Source organism: Phragmites australis, chromosome 14 (genome assembly GCF_958298935.1).
Source record: "Phragmites australis chromosome 14, lpPhrAust1.1, whole genome shotgun sequence".
In the NCBI taxonomy this organism is placed as follows: domain Eukaryota; kingdom Viridiplantae; phylum Streptophyta; class Magnoliopsida; order Poales; family Poaceae; genus Phragmites; species Phragmites australis.
Genome location: NC_084934.1, coordinates 29,833,703 through 29,848,257, shown reverse-complemented (window position 1 = coordinate 29,848,257; position 14,555 = coordinate 29,833,703). Strand labels below are relative to the sequence as shown.

The 14,555-nt window shown below is 46.0% G+C and overlaps 3 protein-coding genes and 1 non-coding gene across 4 annotated transcripts; all 4 read right to left on the bottom strand.

The window, feature by feature from the left end:
- Positions 1-610: 610 nt before the first annotated feature.
- On the bottom strand, positions 611-692 carry TRNAS-UGA (transfer RNA serine (anticodon UGA)). Its single transcript has one exon. It is a non-coding gene; the product is annotated as a tRNA-Ser (tRNA).
- Positions 693-1,020: 328 nt separating this feature from the next.
- LOC133890040 (WEB family protein At2g38370-like) lies at positions 1,021-3,292 on the bottom strand. Its single transcript, XM_062330482.1, has 2 exons — positions 3,010-3,292; positions 1,021-2,764 (listed from the first exon to the last, which is right to left on the bottom strand). Exons 1-2 carry the CDS (start codon positions 3,181-3,183, stop codon positions 1,310-1,312), a joined length of 1,629 nt encoding a protein of 542 aa, XP_062186466.1. The 5' UTR covers positions 3,184-3,292; the 3' UTR covers positions 1,021-1,309.
- A 4,835-nt stretch (positions 3,293-8,127) lies between these two features.
- On the bottom strand, positions 8,128-9,984 carry LOC133891687 (peroxidase 2-like). The gene is made up of 4 exons (XM_062332425.1): positions 9,476-9,984; positions 9,154-9,345; positions 8,873-9,038; positions 8,128-8,776 (listed from the first exon to the last, which is right to left on the bottom strand). Exons 1-4 carry the CDS (start codon positions 9,677-9,679, stop codon positions 8,382-8,384), a joined length of 957 nt encoding a protein of 318 aa, XP_062188409.1. The 5' UTR covers positions 9,680-9,984; the 3' UTR covers positions 8,128-8,381.
- Positions 9,985-12,368: 2,384 nt separating this feature from the next.
- On the bottom strand, positions 12,369-14,261 carry LOC133890851 (peroxidase 2-like). Its single transcript, XM_062331456.1, has 4 exons — positions 13,999-14,261; positions 13,428-13,619; positions 13,171-13,336; positions 12,369-13,072 (listed from the first exon to the last, which is right to left on the bottom strand). Exons 1-4 carry the CDS (start codon positions 14,194-14,196, stop codon positions 12,681-12,683), a joined length of 948 nt encoding a protein of 315 aa, XP_062187440.1. The 5' UTR covers positions 14,197-14,261; the 3' UTR covers positions 12,369-12,680.
- Between the last annotated feature and the right edge of the window lie 294 nt (positions 14,262-14,555).

Below are 14,555 nucleotides of genomic sequence, written 5' to 3'. Positions count from 1 at the left end.
CGACCCATGTTCCTGACGGCGACGGCGCGCTGCCTTCCCGTTCCTTTCCCTCGTCGGCGTTGAGAGGAAGCTGCAGCATCCAAATCCGAGCATACAACGTCGACTGAAAGCAAAAGTTCTCTCGTCGTGCACGTGTGATTAAGTAAATAAAAAATAGTGCTTTTTTGAGGCTTTGAACACAATTCTCAGGTGCGTTTTAGGTTTTGTTTGGTTGGGTCCAGACTTTTTTAAACTATTTTTAAAAGTCATTGTTAAAATGCTGCTTAATTATTTTTGAATTAATTTTTATACAAATGAAATACACAATATATATAATACCTCTTGAAACATCATCTCTTCTACAAAACTTCCTTCGGATCAACCTCTAGCTTCTATTAATAATAACAGCTTTTGCTTCTCAACAGCCACACAAACGGACTATGTGATGCAGCTTTACTTCTGAGTAACAAAAACATCAGAAAATGAACCAAATATATCGTTAGTACGTGTATTCGCAATCCTTTGTGGCTCTCTGTTTATCCGATACAGAAAAAGTAAAAGGCGTAAATGAAAATGACAAATTGAGAAGTACTGAGGAATGAGGCCGAAGATGACAAAAATTAAAAGAATGCGTCGACAGCAGGGTTCGAACCTGCGCGGGCGAAGCCCAACAGATTTCAAGTCTGTCTCCTTAACCACTCGGACATATCGACGACTTGAAACCAAACCGTAGCTTAACAACTTGACCTATGAACTCGCGAATAAAAAACCGAAAGGATTGTTATTATCGATTAATATCCCAGTGACTGCATTGGGACCTTACATGTTCACAGGTTACATAGTATGACCATATGTATCTTCTCTCAACCAAGAGAACACCAAACCAAGGGTTTTTTGCAAAAAAGAAAAGATAAATCACCATCTCAAAACCTCAAAAGAGAGAGAGAGAGAGAGAGAGAGAGAGAGAGAGAGAGAGAGAGAGAGAGAGAGAGATCAGAACAGCACCTTTTGTGAGCATCGATACCTCACATGTTCGAGATGTACATGATATGAACTACTAACCATATGATACATTTCATGTTCACACAGTACATGATATAACTTGGGCATTTAGCAACCCCTAATCAGCAATATCAGTTATCAGCAGCTAGCCTGCTACGGATTACATGGAGCCACTGAGTGATCAATGATCTAGGCATCCACAAACAGAGACTAGAAACAATACTAGATTACAAGAACATGGACTAGGGTCAAGTTAACAACGTACTAGCTGCTGCTATTCATTACTACTAGATTACAAGAATCTTTCCCGCCCAAGTTGACTTCGGTTCTAATATGATCTTTTTTTCTTCTTGCTCTTGGCTTGTTTTGCCAAGAAAACTGAGAGTCCTGTAAAGGCAAATTTCTTCCTCTTTCCAGATAATTTCTTGTGAGCAGTTGCATCACTACTATACACAACTGCACGCCTTCTGTTCAGAATCTGGCCAAGTGAGACATTAGAAGTTTCACTTGTATCGTCCCGAACACTTTTGTCATACCCATCTGGTCCCATTAGCTTCATACTCAATATCTGCCCGATGGATAATGTTGGCTTCAAGGAAGCCTTTGAAATGTCAACGATGTCCATATTAAGAGAATCTTTGTAATGGTGTGCTGCATTTTTGAACTTGGGAGGGTCATGGAATGAACGCCTCTTGTGCCCAGTCGCAGATCGACATCTATGAAGAGCCGCTTCTACTGCGAGCTTCCCCTGGTTGGCAGCACCCACCCTTTTCAGGGCCTCCTGCAGTGCCATCTTACATTCCTGAACTTGTAATTTAGCTTCCTCCAGCTTTCTAAGCGAGTCAGACTCTGACTGGGTGGCTTCATCCACCTGGAACGTTGCAGCTTCAACTTTCTTCCTCGAGCTTTCATCAGCCTCTTGAGCTTTCGCAGCAAGCTCCAAATACTCTTCTACTGAGAGGCTCACACCATCTCTGCGCTGGAGATCTTCAGCTGAGGCTTCATTGCTTAGTAGGACCTTGATTTCAGTGAGTGCAAGAGCTTCTGCTGCTCTCGCTGCCTCTTCCATCTTCTTGGCTGCAAGACACCTCACCTCAGCTGTGCCGATGCTAGCTTTTATCTGCTCAATTTCAGCAGCCAACAAAATAGCTTCCGATTTCGACGCATTGGACGCGTTCCTGAGCTGCTCTAGCTCAGATGCCATCTTCTTGATCTCGATGAAAATGTCCGAGGGATCTTCACACCTTCTCTGCAGGTCCCTCAGTGTCTGCAGCTTCTGTGTAGTCCGGTCCAGCTCATCCTCCAATGAAGAAATCTGTGCGGTATTGGAGCACACCTTCTCTCGGCTTCTCTCCACCAAGACCTTCTCTTTTTCTATGTCATTCCTCAGCGACTCGACGGAGGCTCTTATAGCAGCAAGATCGCTCGTGGTCCTGTTTAAGTTAGCTTTTGCCTGCTCAAGCTCCTTTAGCACTGAAGAACCAGGAGTCCGCTGCAGCAGCTGTTCATCCAGGCTACCCATATCCACATCAGTTTCAGCATTTTCAGGCTGCTTTTCTTCAGGTTGTGCAATGGGCCCTTTGGCTTGGCCCGTCTCCTCACTGAGGAAAAATGTGCCAGCTCCTTCGTTCTGAATCTTCAGCCTTAAATCTGCAATGACCTTCTTGGTGGACTCCAATTCTTTCAGCATATCAAGCGTCTCCCTTTCTTTGATGCTTAGCTCCTTCTCTAGCTGCGAGGTCTGCTCCTCTAGATTGGTCAATTCTCCAACACCCTCATGTTTCTGCAGCAAATGAAGAAAGAAAAATAAATATGATGCCCAATTTCCCAGCCGCATTTTCCACAAATCCACGCACCGCAGACAACTAATCGAGTGACGAATTAATTAACCAAAAGTACAATACGATACACTGCGACGGTAAACCATATACACAAGCAGAGCTCGTTGCACCGCAAGATTCTACAGCCAAGGCAAGAACTCCAAATTTGAGCCGCGCAATGAAGAGGTGAGTGAGGTTGGTCTTTCACCTCTGGGGGCGCGAACATGCGCTTGGTAAGGTGGGAACACCAGGCGGCGCTGCCGCCGAAGCGGTCGACGGCCTCGCGCACGGACTTGAAGGGTGACGAGGTGTCGACCTCCGCCCGGCCCTCCAGGCTAACGCCGCCGCCGGGCGGAGCTAGGTCTTGCGCCTCGCCGGTCATGGGGACTCGTGCGGAGAGTAAAGACGATGTTTCTTCTCTTTCTTGGATTCTGTGGGGTGACGAGAGAAGAGGAGAGAGGAGAGGAGAGAGCCAAAGGAATCGAAGAGAGTGGAAGCGGAGTGGGTTTGGGTTGACCCAGTGGCAGTGGTACTGGTAAATACTGCTACTAGCCGTTTGCGTTTGGTAGCCGTTGGCCCGTTGCTCTGTGTACTCGCAGGCTTTCTTCAGCTTTCGCTGGACAGCAAGCTGACAAGCGAGAAATGAAGTTTAGAATCCACATCAGTTTTTGCATTAGGTCACTGCGAAAAGGGGTCGAAAGCAAAAAATGTGATCTTAAATCTGACTTTATACATTACAAGAAGGAATCCATATTATTATGACTGGTTTTTAAGTTTGGGGTCTTGCCTCAAGTAATAAAGTATTGTTTCTATATTGATTTTTGTCTCTCCTTCACCACCTGTCAAGAAGAATTTTTTTATGTTCGAGTGGAGCCTATCTTAGAGTTTGATTTAGATCTCAAATATAATATAAATAGATCTTAAACAAAACTAGTATACGTGAGACCCATATTAAAGCTTATTGAGAACTTAAACACTAGTGATGTGCATCAGTAATGAATACATACCAACAATGATGCCCTTAGCGCTTTTACTATTTCAATTGCTATAATATAGTGGGTATAAGGTCATGTTTGTTTCAGTTTATACTAGGTTTTGCTCCTCAGAAATAGAAAGCTGAACCAACACTACTGGAACTCAATATTTTCCCTACCGTTTTTTCTTTGACCCTAGGAAATTTTTACCCGTATACTTTCCCTACAAGGCGAATTAAAACCTTAAGGAAAGGGGAACATTCCCTATGAATTAGTTTTGTTCCTAGGGAAGACTAGGGGAGCACGCCACGGAGGCGCCAACTTAACCTGTTATCCCTAGGTATATTAGATTTCATAGGGAAATAAGCCAAAAAAAAAATTGCACGCCAAGACTGACAACGTTCAAACTCCGAATTATTCGTGCGTTGTAGGGCCAGCTCGACAAACTCTCCGGGCCTTGTCAATTTACTTCCTCCGTATTTTTATTTTAAAAAGTCGAGGTTTGTAAGGTTTAATCAATAATTAGTCAAATTATATATATTTAGTTTATAAAGTTGTATCAATAAATTTGTATTTTATAGTGTTTTAATATGATTATAATTTTGTAGCAATTGATAATATATCGTAAGAGAAATTGAATATCAAAATGTACTTTTGAACACTTTTTCATTGTGAAATATGCCTTACATAGGTGGATAGAGTGAGTAGTATCATGCATTTTTTAATCCCCACTAGGGATTATATAAGTTAGAAAAAGAGGTTACAGGTACAAGGTTTACATTATATAAATTTAGTATCATGCATGATTTGGTGCTTTGGTTAAAGCTGACTTGGAGTGGAAATAGGGTCATCGGTGGTCATCAAAGGCATGCGGCAAATACTGACAGAATGCATTATGTGTTACCGCATATCGCTACGAGGATATAGTTGTGGGAACTGAAGACATCTGTACTCAATAATTGTTTGACGAAGAGCTCGGTTTGATAAATGACAGTACGAGAAGGACATAATCGGAAGAGGCGTAATGCTTCCCTTCCATGCAAAATAATGATTTGGCTTCATGCATGTGGTTCTTCAAATGGGGCTGAACTGCCAAAACGGTTAGCATCGCAGGTTGAAAAAAAAAAGAGCTGCACTACAATCCCTCCATGGAGAAGAAGGTGAACATCCAATCCAGAAATTAGCCCTGTTCATGGGTTGGGCCAAACCGGCAACCCACCTGGACCCAACCCATATGGAACTGTCAACGTGGAGCTCCAGGCAAGTTGGGCCGGGTTAGATGAGAGCCTAGACAAGACATGCACGGGTTGGCCAGTTTGTAGGTTGAACCTGAGGAAACCGCTGAGCTCGGTGTCTGTAGGAGTTCCAAACGATAACCACAAAGATGATGTTCCACGACAGTAGTGCTCGCGGCCTTGAGGTGGCGTGGGAGCTTTGGGAGGATGACACCTCTCTTGCCACGCACGGTGGTGCTCCACGCTGTCATCCGACGCCTTCAAGGGTCTCTCTCCACTCTTGACCTCTGAAACACCGATACTTCAAGAAGGCACCTTATCTGTATTGAATACCATATATAATACCGATATGCGCCGGATATGTATCCGAAAAGTATATAAAATAATAATAATTATTCAATTCCAGATACTTAATTGGATACTTCTATGATACTTCAGGGATACAGCCTAGCCCATTTGCACACGTATGACCTAACAAGTCACTCACAGTCCTGCACGCCTCCTTCTCGTAGAGCCGCCCGTACTCCAGCTCTCGCCTGCCATCCACACACTATCATCCCAGCCGCATCCAGCGGTGGCAGTGAGTTCCTCTCTGGATCTCCCATTTTTAGGTTAATTGGTTAACAAAATTGACCGATGGTTATAATTCATATGGAATAGAAAATAATTTTGTATGTTGTGAAAATGACAAAGTAAATTAGTGTTAATACTGCATAATTTGAACTGCCTTTTGTCATCTTATATGTAAATTACTGATGAGTTAAATCTACCATATATCTAGTTTGATAAGATATGTTGGTAACAGTAGCCTTTGAGTGATTTAGATAATATAAGCCTGTCTTGCAAACTTATTACTTAAAAAAACATATTCATGTATTGGGTTTCTTAGAAAAATAATATCAATTTGATACGTTGCTACCTAGCCCTCGACCCCTCAACCTTCAACAAGGTCGCCATCTATCTCTTTCTCCCTCTCCCCGGTCTCGATTCTATCTCGTTCATAGTTCAGATCCTGATCAGGGGTGGTTCCATGGGGGATTGGCTAGAAGTGGTAGAATAGCTTGTGGTCATGCATGGCCTCTTGGGCGTTCATTCACTGAGAGCGAAGTCGCTGTCCTTCGGTAGGCAACAGTGCTAGTATTTGCCAAGGCAGCAAATCTATGATCAAACTGTTCGTGGAGTATGATGGACAGGGTTGTGATCCATTTGATGATTCGAATCCTTTGCTATTGTCAGGTGAGCTTCAGGTCTGCATTCACCAACACATGCAATGCATGCACAAACTTTATCGGAAGGTTATCCAGGAACAATTTCACTGTCAGACCAAAGCTATCTAGAGTCTAGTTTAGCCATGACCCAGGGAATTCAGTCCTGTTGTACTGAAATTCTTTCTGTATGAATAAAACAAGGATGTTTCTTTTTTTTTATATAACGTAAATCGGGATGTTTCTTCAAAGGAAATGATCCTGCAATGTAATTCTGAAATGCATTGGACGTGATGACGTGTCCTGAATAATTAGGATTGGAGGCAGTGGTAAGTTGCTTAGATAATCAAATCCAACACGAAGAGGATAAATCACCAGATCAATCCATAAATGAGCTGCATTTGTTGCTAAGGTCATGTTGACTGCATGTACGTAGTAACTATTCAGCATTCTCTTGCGGCTTTTAGATGCTCCATTCATTGTCCTGGAAATGTAAGTAGAAAATTATAGTTCATTACTGAAGCAACGAAAAAGTTATCCAGGCAATAGAATGTTTCTGTAAGTTATGACCCTCTGTCCAAACTTGCAGATTAGACTTGACGCAACACCACGTCGTTTTGAGCAATGGAGTGCTCTCAGTTGGGCTCAGAACACTGGATACAGACCAAGGCCCAAGATTCAAGGCGAGCACCCAGCAGGCCAGCAGTCCGCAGCCCACCTCGGGCCCCTAGAGCAACTTTAAAAACCGTTGGATATATAATTTCATTTAGCAGAACAATATATAATTTAGCAGAACAATAATACTATACTACTAATAGCGAGCATTAGGATATGGATGTCATTTTCGTTAGCTAGCTAAACATCAACTGCAGACCCTATCATGAATATCTCTCGTTTGGAACTTCTGTACTAGCGGACGATTTGACAGTACTAATTAAGCATCCACGTAGGTCGGCATTCGTCCAAAACAATTCCATCTTGCTCTGACCGTTGTTAAGTCATTTTCCAACGGACGAAAGCTTTCCAGTTAGCCTTGACATGATTAAACGATGTTGACGAGTTTCCCTTTTAACTTGCCTGTCAACAGTTTGTCACCACTTGCCTGTCAACGGACGAAATCATTAATAAAGTGGATTGGTATCGGACTACATTTTGAGTCTTTTGTGCGATGATACTTTAAAATACGTGGTAACGTGAATATTATAATACGATATTAGCATGAGAGTGCTCGCTAATCAGGTACACTTCCGTGTATTTTTTTTTAAATTTAATCTTTTTTATTAAAGTTTTTGAAGAAGAAAATAGGATGATACCTCCCCTCCTTGGCCGACTGGCCGAATCTCACCTTGACGAGCTCACCGGCATGCCCCGAGCCACCGCCAACGTTGGTGGGTAGCCATGGGAAGCGGTTGCACGTCCCTCCCTAGTGTGACATTCATCACCGCCGCTCTCGCCTTAGCGAGGCAGCCGGCTGGCTACGCTGAAGGCAGGTTGACGCCACCTCCATCAACCACCTCTTGGAGGGATAAAAGGCTAGCGCCGCCGCCAGCAATGCCACCGACCCACCATGGTAGATTAGGGCATTGCCGATGGCTGGCAACCGCCACCGGACCACCGCATCGCACCACACCATCGTGCCGCCATCACACTGCGTCCGGGTGGGCGATTGGGCGCCGTCCGACATGCGCGTGCACTCATGCGCCACCAACGTGCCGATCTCCGCCTTGGCGGAACGGCCGATGGCAAGCGACGTGCCGCCACCGCCGCGCGCGGATCTGTCTCTGGCAGCAGATGCATGCTGATGGACAACGCGCGCGCGCGCGACCGGCCGCCTGGCCTGGTGGGCCGATTTGAAGCACCTCCCACCCACACAGACGGCAATGGCACGGCGCAGAGGTCAGGATGCACAAAAGAGAGCAAGTGATAGTTAATCTCCCATGCATTCGCATGATCTAAAACTCGCTCGATACATATGTATATATAGCTGCACGGCACGCCCTCTCATCCGTTCCATACACTTCACGGACCAAGAAATTAAAGCGAGTTGGCGTATGCCACTCGACATGCATACATATATACTTGTTGGTAGTGCGGGCACGACCTTATTCGTCTTAACGCATTGACATATTTACGCTGCCAACGTACCATACCGGCCATACGTCCGTCTTACGAGTTCACCTTCCAGCAGCTGAGCCTGATCTGCCCCTGGGTCCCCGTCAACGGGCTGATGTTCCCCATGTTCACAATCGCCGTCGTGAAGGCGCTACTGAACGCCGCCGTGTTGGACGCGTAGTTCATGACCGTGTTGTCGGTGCTGCCGCCGTTGAACAGCTGCTGGTCGGAGTGCAGGAGGCCCTTCTGGGACAGCAGGTTGTTGTAGTAGGCGTTGTCGAACGTGTTGGGCGTCGTGGTGTCCAACGGCGCCAGGTTGGTGTCGCCGTTGGGGGATGCCGCGGGGCAGTTGGCCTTGAGCGACGTCGCGAAGGCCGAGTTGATGTTGGTGTCGTTGTAGATGTGGGCACGGAAGTTCTGGCACTGCGCCTGCCCGATCGTGTGCGCGCCTGCACTGCACGAGTCAGTGTCTGGCATGTACCGGCATGCATCTTGCCTTGGAAAGTTCAGAGATGAAACGTAGTAGCTATATAGCAAGCGAGTACCCGAGAGAGCAACCATGTCGGTGGTGCTAAGGCCTTTGTTGGCGAACGCGGCGATGAGGTTAGCGAGATCCAAGGAAGGAGCAGGCAGGTCGCTGTTGGCCTGAGACAAGCTTGCAGTGGTGGAGTCCCTTCTCCCCAGCAGAACGGTCCATGACGGCCCTCCGAGCTGCATGCGTACAGATTAATAGAGCACGCGTATGAGCTTCAGGTTAACAGTATACATGAAAACGCCGGGCATGAATCGATCGATCATGTGATCGCAAGCGAGCTAATGATCTCACCGCAACGACAGAGTCGCGGGCGGCGACGGCGAGGATGTCGGCGCAGGAGACGGTCTGCGGGCACACGGCCTCCACCTGCGCCTTGATGTTGTCGACGACGTTGAAACCTCTGATCGATCCGGCGTTCGGGTTTGCCCCCTGCTCGCCGGTGAAGGTGGCCGTGTCATTCAGCAGCACGGACGCGTCGCAGCCCTGGAGCGAGATTTGGAAAATCCTAGCTAATTAGTTGCTTGAACGCACTAACGTAAATGTATAGATGAACTTTTGGAAATTTCGACTGTTAGAAAGAACAGGATTTGTCGGTTATGCAAGTGAGACTTGCCTGCACAAAGCAGTCGTGGAAGTGCAGCCTGAGCAGCGAGGCCCCCATGCGAGCCTCCTGCGCCACCGCGGCCGCCACCCCGCTCTTGATGGTGGACAGCGCGTTGGGGCACGACGTGTCATAGAACGTCGACGACAGCTGCGCCGACGCCGCCGAGGCCAGCGCCACGAGCACCAACAAGCTAAGGCAAGAGGCAGAGGCCATGACTTAGCTACGAGATCGAGCAGAGTAGCTGGATGTGTGCGTTTGCTGCCTAGCTAGCCTGCTGCACTTGCTACTTGGCTGTAGTTTGCAAGGGAATGGTACACTCCATGCAGATTTATAGCGCCCATTGGTGCCTACATGTCACATCGGATGCCTAGGTTTAGTCTCTGAATGACAGCAACAATTGTCGTCGCCATGCAACTAGCAGGAGCAGATTCGGGAGTGTGCAGACCATGGAGGCCCCCCTTATTCTTTAGGGTCATGGATGAAGCAGAGGAGGAAGAAAAGGAAGAGGGACAAAAAGATCCCGGGTGCACTATGTCCGCTACTGATCCCGGATGCAGTATTGACCAACATGTGATGATATATTGGCATACAAGATATGTTCAGATTGAATTCAGAGTATAGTTTTGTAAGTCTGCATCATCCATGGGCCACGATGTCCAACTCAAATTAAAGGCGGTCATGACGAGCAGTCCAGCAGTCCAGCACCAGCTCTCTTGAGTCTGTCATGCATGGCGCTCCCAGGGAAAAGTCTGTGAACCTGCAGTAGCGTAATATTTTCAGCGTGAAGAGGATGCATGATTTGTCTCTTTGGATACGTATAGCAATCTCGGAATAGAACGCAAACAATCTAGCGAAAAGGGGGCTAGCTTAACGATCAGACTTGTAAGCTTTGTCGAGTAGACAATGAGACATCTACGCATTTATGCCAGGATTGTATCTTCGCGAAGCATGTCTAGAGTGAACTTACAAGATGGATCGATTTACCCCACTGTCGAGTTTCGATGAAGTGACCATAATTAACAAATGGTGGAGGAAAGCGCCGACGAGAATCACTTGTCGGAACCTGCCGGAGTTCAACGGTGCCTCCATTACTTTTTGTGGAATATCTAGAAAGAAAGAAATAGAAGAACATTTCAACAAGAGGAGCTAACTCCTATACATGTGGCACTCACGATCAAAGAAGACATTAAGTTGTGGCGGCTAGCTTTCGTGCTAATCGGAAATTTAAACAATTGACCCTCCAAGTTGTATACAGTGCTAGCCCGGTTTGTTATAAATATTTTAAGCTCAACTGCTCTAGCGAAGAGCATAAACTTTTATATTTTCCTCTTTTAATCCTTCTAATATAGGATTTGCAAATCTTTTGCCTTCGAAAAAAATCTCGAAATAGAACAGAGCGGTAGGTACCCGGTGCTGGTCAAGGAAGGCAGGCGTCACGTGTCATGAGCAGTATGTTGGAAATCATTATACACTGCATTACGCATTAATCCCGGAACATGCATGTTTATGCCGATAGAAGCGCGCAACCAACTTATTTAAGATTTGAAAAACGAGTATAAACAGAAGCATTGAGGTTACAAATATGGAAATATTTTTCTGCAAAAAATTGCAAAATATTTAGCGTGTATATTCGTCGTCAAAAGTATCTCAATTTCACTATATTTTTACTCGGTTTTAATTGCTTACCTATAATTAACTAGAGAAACCAACCTTCAAACACTATTGCTGGAGATCATGTCCGTGTCTTAACGATAATTAGTAGATAACATAGGTAATAGTTTAAATGAAAACTAGTGTCATTATATTGGGCACTTAGTTTTGACAAATGAGATTTTGATCTGAGGATGATTTGATGGCTCGATAGTCCATTAGTCCCACTAAGATACTAATGTTTCTCAAAGGATTTTTACGTGGATTTAGCATGAAATAGTTCAATTTCTGTAGGAATTTGAAAACATACAGTAGGAATTTAATACATCATATAAGAGATTAAGAGAAAGGACAAAAATACATATGGATTTAGAATCTTAATAATTGAGCTACAGGATGTGAGGACGATACAGAGGCTTGAAGTTTCTTCATTAAAAGAAACATGTTGATCTGTGCCGGCATTATTCGTTTAGTGACTAGTATAATCTGCTGTTACAGTTATGGTACGTCGTTGAAATCCAGCTAGCTAGACATTGACCACAGGTCGACATGCTTCGTCCCCTTGCGTGGAACTTTACAACTAGCAGACGGTACAGCTTGGGCAAATGGATTGGATCGGACTGATTAGCATACACAAAGGTCATAATCTGTGTAAGAAAAATCTGCCGCGGTCTGACGCTATGCAGCCATGTTGCAGCTAGGAGATCGTTATCAGTAAGCGTCGACATGATTAAACGATGGTGAAATCAACTTGATTTTTCACTTTTAAGTACATGGTTCAACCTAAATCAAGCACATCCATTATGCCTAAAAAGCAGCTTTATATGCATGTCAATCTCGAGGTAGCACCGTTGAGCCAAGTTCTAGCCAATGAAATTAAGGAGTTATTTTTTGAGTGATGGAATTATGAGATGAAGAACAGATGATTTAACTACTTCAAGATTTACACGATGCAGTGTATCGTAGCATGCATAACCATATTTCAGCAGAGTACTAGTAGCTGTACGTTTGGATTAAAAGCTGCAGTAAGCACCAGTATATGCACCCTGCTTAAGTATATTTATGTGCTTAGCACCACCACAAAAAAGAGCCAACATTTGGACTAATTAACCTAAACGAAGCCATGAGTATCCAAGTGGCCTTGTAGAGTAAATTAAAACCGAAATTTGGTTGAACTCTCTTTAATTGTTTCATTATATATATATATAAATAATTTGATTGCTCCATATGAGGGGAACTTCTTGTTTCTCCATGCACACTGCAGATAATACTTTTTCCAGCCTTCCCGTACTGGTAAATCACAGAACAGGTGCTGATCACTGATGGTGCCAATTGCTGAACTGGGCATTTTTAGCCTAAAAGTAGGCACAAGTACATAATTAAGCAAGGGAATCCTACATATGCCTTTGCACGAGGCCCTTGGATTACATAGCATCTTATGCTTCAATTGATCGATACATGCCACTCAGTATCTCACCCTTCTCATTCAAGAAGGTGATCTTACCTAGCCTTATTCCGACGTGTAAATACTTTCGTTCGTATATGCATGGTGATTAGTTATTTCTTAGTTCACTTTGGAGCAGGTGAGCCTGATCTGTCCCTGGGACCCCGTCAGCGGGCTGAGGTTCCCCATCTTCACCATGGCCGCCGCGAAGGCGCTGCCGAACGCCGCCGCGTTGGAGGCGAAGTTCCTGACCGTGTTGTCGGTGCTGCCGCCGTTGAAGAGCACCTGGTCCGAGTGCAGGAGCCCCTTCTGCGACAGCAGGTTGCTGTAGTAGGCGTTGTCGAACGTGTAGGGCGTCGTCGTGTCCAGCGGCGCTAGGTTGCTGTCGCCGCTGCCGGCCGGCCGGGGACAGTTGGCCTTGAGCGACGCCGCGAACCTCGGGTTGATGTTGGTGTCGTTGTAGATATGGTCCCTGAAGTTCTGGCACTGCGCCTGCCCGATGGTGTGCGCCCCTGCGAGCATGCACGGCGCGCCGTGCGAAAGCTTGAGTTTAATTCATTCATGGCAAGAACCTGGAGAAGCGAACAATGGTGATGAAAAAGTGTCGTACCGGAGAGGGTAACCATTTCTGTTGCGGTGAAGCCCTTATTGCCGAACGCGGTGATGAGGTTGGTGAGGTTGAAGAACGGCGGCGGCAGGTCGCTGTTTGCCAGAGACAAGCTGGCGGTTGTGGAGTCCCTGCGCCCCAGAGGAACCGTCCATGACGGCCCTCCCAACTGCACGAGAAGAGGAATCATTTGCATGAGCAGACGGATCAATTTGATGCTGGTCACGGAGTCCAGCCGCAGTCGGTCCAAGTCGTCTTACCGCGACGACGGAGTCGCGCGCGGCGACGGCGAGGATGTCGGCGCAGGAGACGGTCTGCTTGCAGATGGCCTCCACCTGCGACTTGATGTTGGCGATGACGTCGAAGCCCCTCAGCGATCGCACGTTCGGAAGCGCCCCCTGCTCTCCGGTGAAGGTGGCCGTGTCCGCCAGCAACACGGACGCGTCGCACCCCTGATGTCACACACGTACAGAAGTAGTAATTACTTTGTTAGTACAGAGCCGAAAATGACCACTGATTAATTTGGCAGTTCCTATCTTGTGTTTATGACTAATAAGACTCAAATTAGCAGGCCAAATATGGCTAATGAGTAGATTGTCTTTTGACGTGCCAAAGCCAAACTAGCAGAAGGCGTAGTACGTGCTAATTATTCAGGCAGCTACTTCAAGTGAATTGACTGCAGCGATAACATAGGAACTTACTGTAAAACATCAGGGACTGTAAAAGCTAAAAACTCTAGTTCTCAAACACTTCTAAACACAGTGCATGAAAATGATGTAGTAGTACAGATATAGACTGCATGCAAGGCATGAGATTGAGAGGGACACTTGCTTGGACAAAGCAGTCATGGAAGTGAAGCCTGAGCAAGGAGGCACCCATGCGATTCTCCTTGTTCACGGCGGCCGTCACGGCTCTCTTGATGGTGGACAGCGCGTTGGGGCAGGACGTGTCGTAGAACGTCGGCGACAGCTGCGCCGACGCCACCGCGGCCATGCACAAGAGCAGCAAAACTGACATCGAAGAGGCCATGGTGCGCAATGCAATGAAGTACAAAGCAGAAGAGCACTGCAGTCTGCAAGGCACTCTGTTACTGAGATGCTTGTGGAATGCAATGCTATGGGCTGCATTGCATGCAGATATATATAGCCGCGAGTAAGGTTCTTGGGCACATGCCGTGCTTCAACTTTTTTTTCTCTCTTAGGGGTGTCGTGCGGCATTTTCGGTGGATTATTTTATGCATGGATGTATGGATCCAAATCAACATTGGCAAGTTGATTGGGCAGGAGTTGTACATGTACAAGTGCAATGCACATTCATCAAAGAATGCGTGGCTTAGAAATTAGAATCACTTCAAATTTGTCAGCTGAGCATGCATGTCCCTGTCGGCT

Excerpts from the sequence above, each read along its gene's own strand:
- LOC133890040 (XM_062330482.1), bottom strand. The coding sequence starts at position 3,183 with ATGACCGGCGAGGCGCAAGACCTAGCTCCGCCCGGCGGCGGCGTTAGC. Across the intron at positions 2,765-3,009 it reads GCATGTTCGCGCCCCCAGAG|AAACATGAGGGTGTTGGAGA; the intron begins GTGAAAGACCAA and ends CATTTGCTGCAG.
- LOC133891687 (XM_062332425.1), bottom strand. The coding sequence starts at position 9,679 with ATGGCCTCTGCCTCTTGCCTTAGCTTGTTGGTGCTCGTGGCGCTGGCC. Across the intron at positions 9,346-9,475 it reads TCCACGACTGCTTTGTGCAG|GGCTGCGACGCGTCCGTGCT; the intron begins GCAAGTCTCACT and ends ATCTCGCTCCAG. Across the intron at positions 8,777-8,872 it reads CGACATGGTTGCTCTCTCGG|GCGCGCACACGATCGGGCAG; the intron begins GTACTCGCTTGC and ends CGTGCAGTGCAG.
- LOC133890851 (XM_062331456.1), bottom strand. The coding sequence starts at position 14,196 with ATGGCCTCTTCGATGTCAGTTTTGCTGCTCTTGTGCATGGCCGCGGTG. Across the intron at positions 13,620-13,998 it reads TCCATGACTGCTTTGTCCAA|GGGTGCGACGCGTCCGTGTT; the intron begins GCAAGTGTCCCT and ends GTGTGACATCAG. Across the intron at positions 13,073-13,170 it reads AGAAATGGTTACCCTCTCCG|GGGCGCACACCATCGGGCAG; the intron begins GTACGACACTTT and ends GCATGCTCGCAG.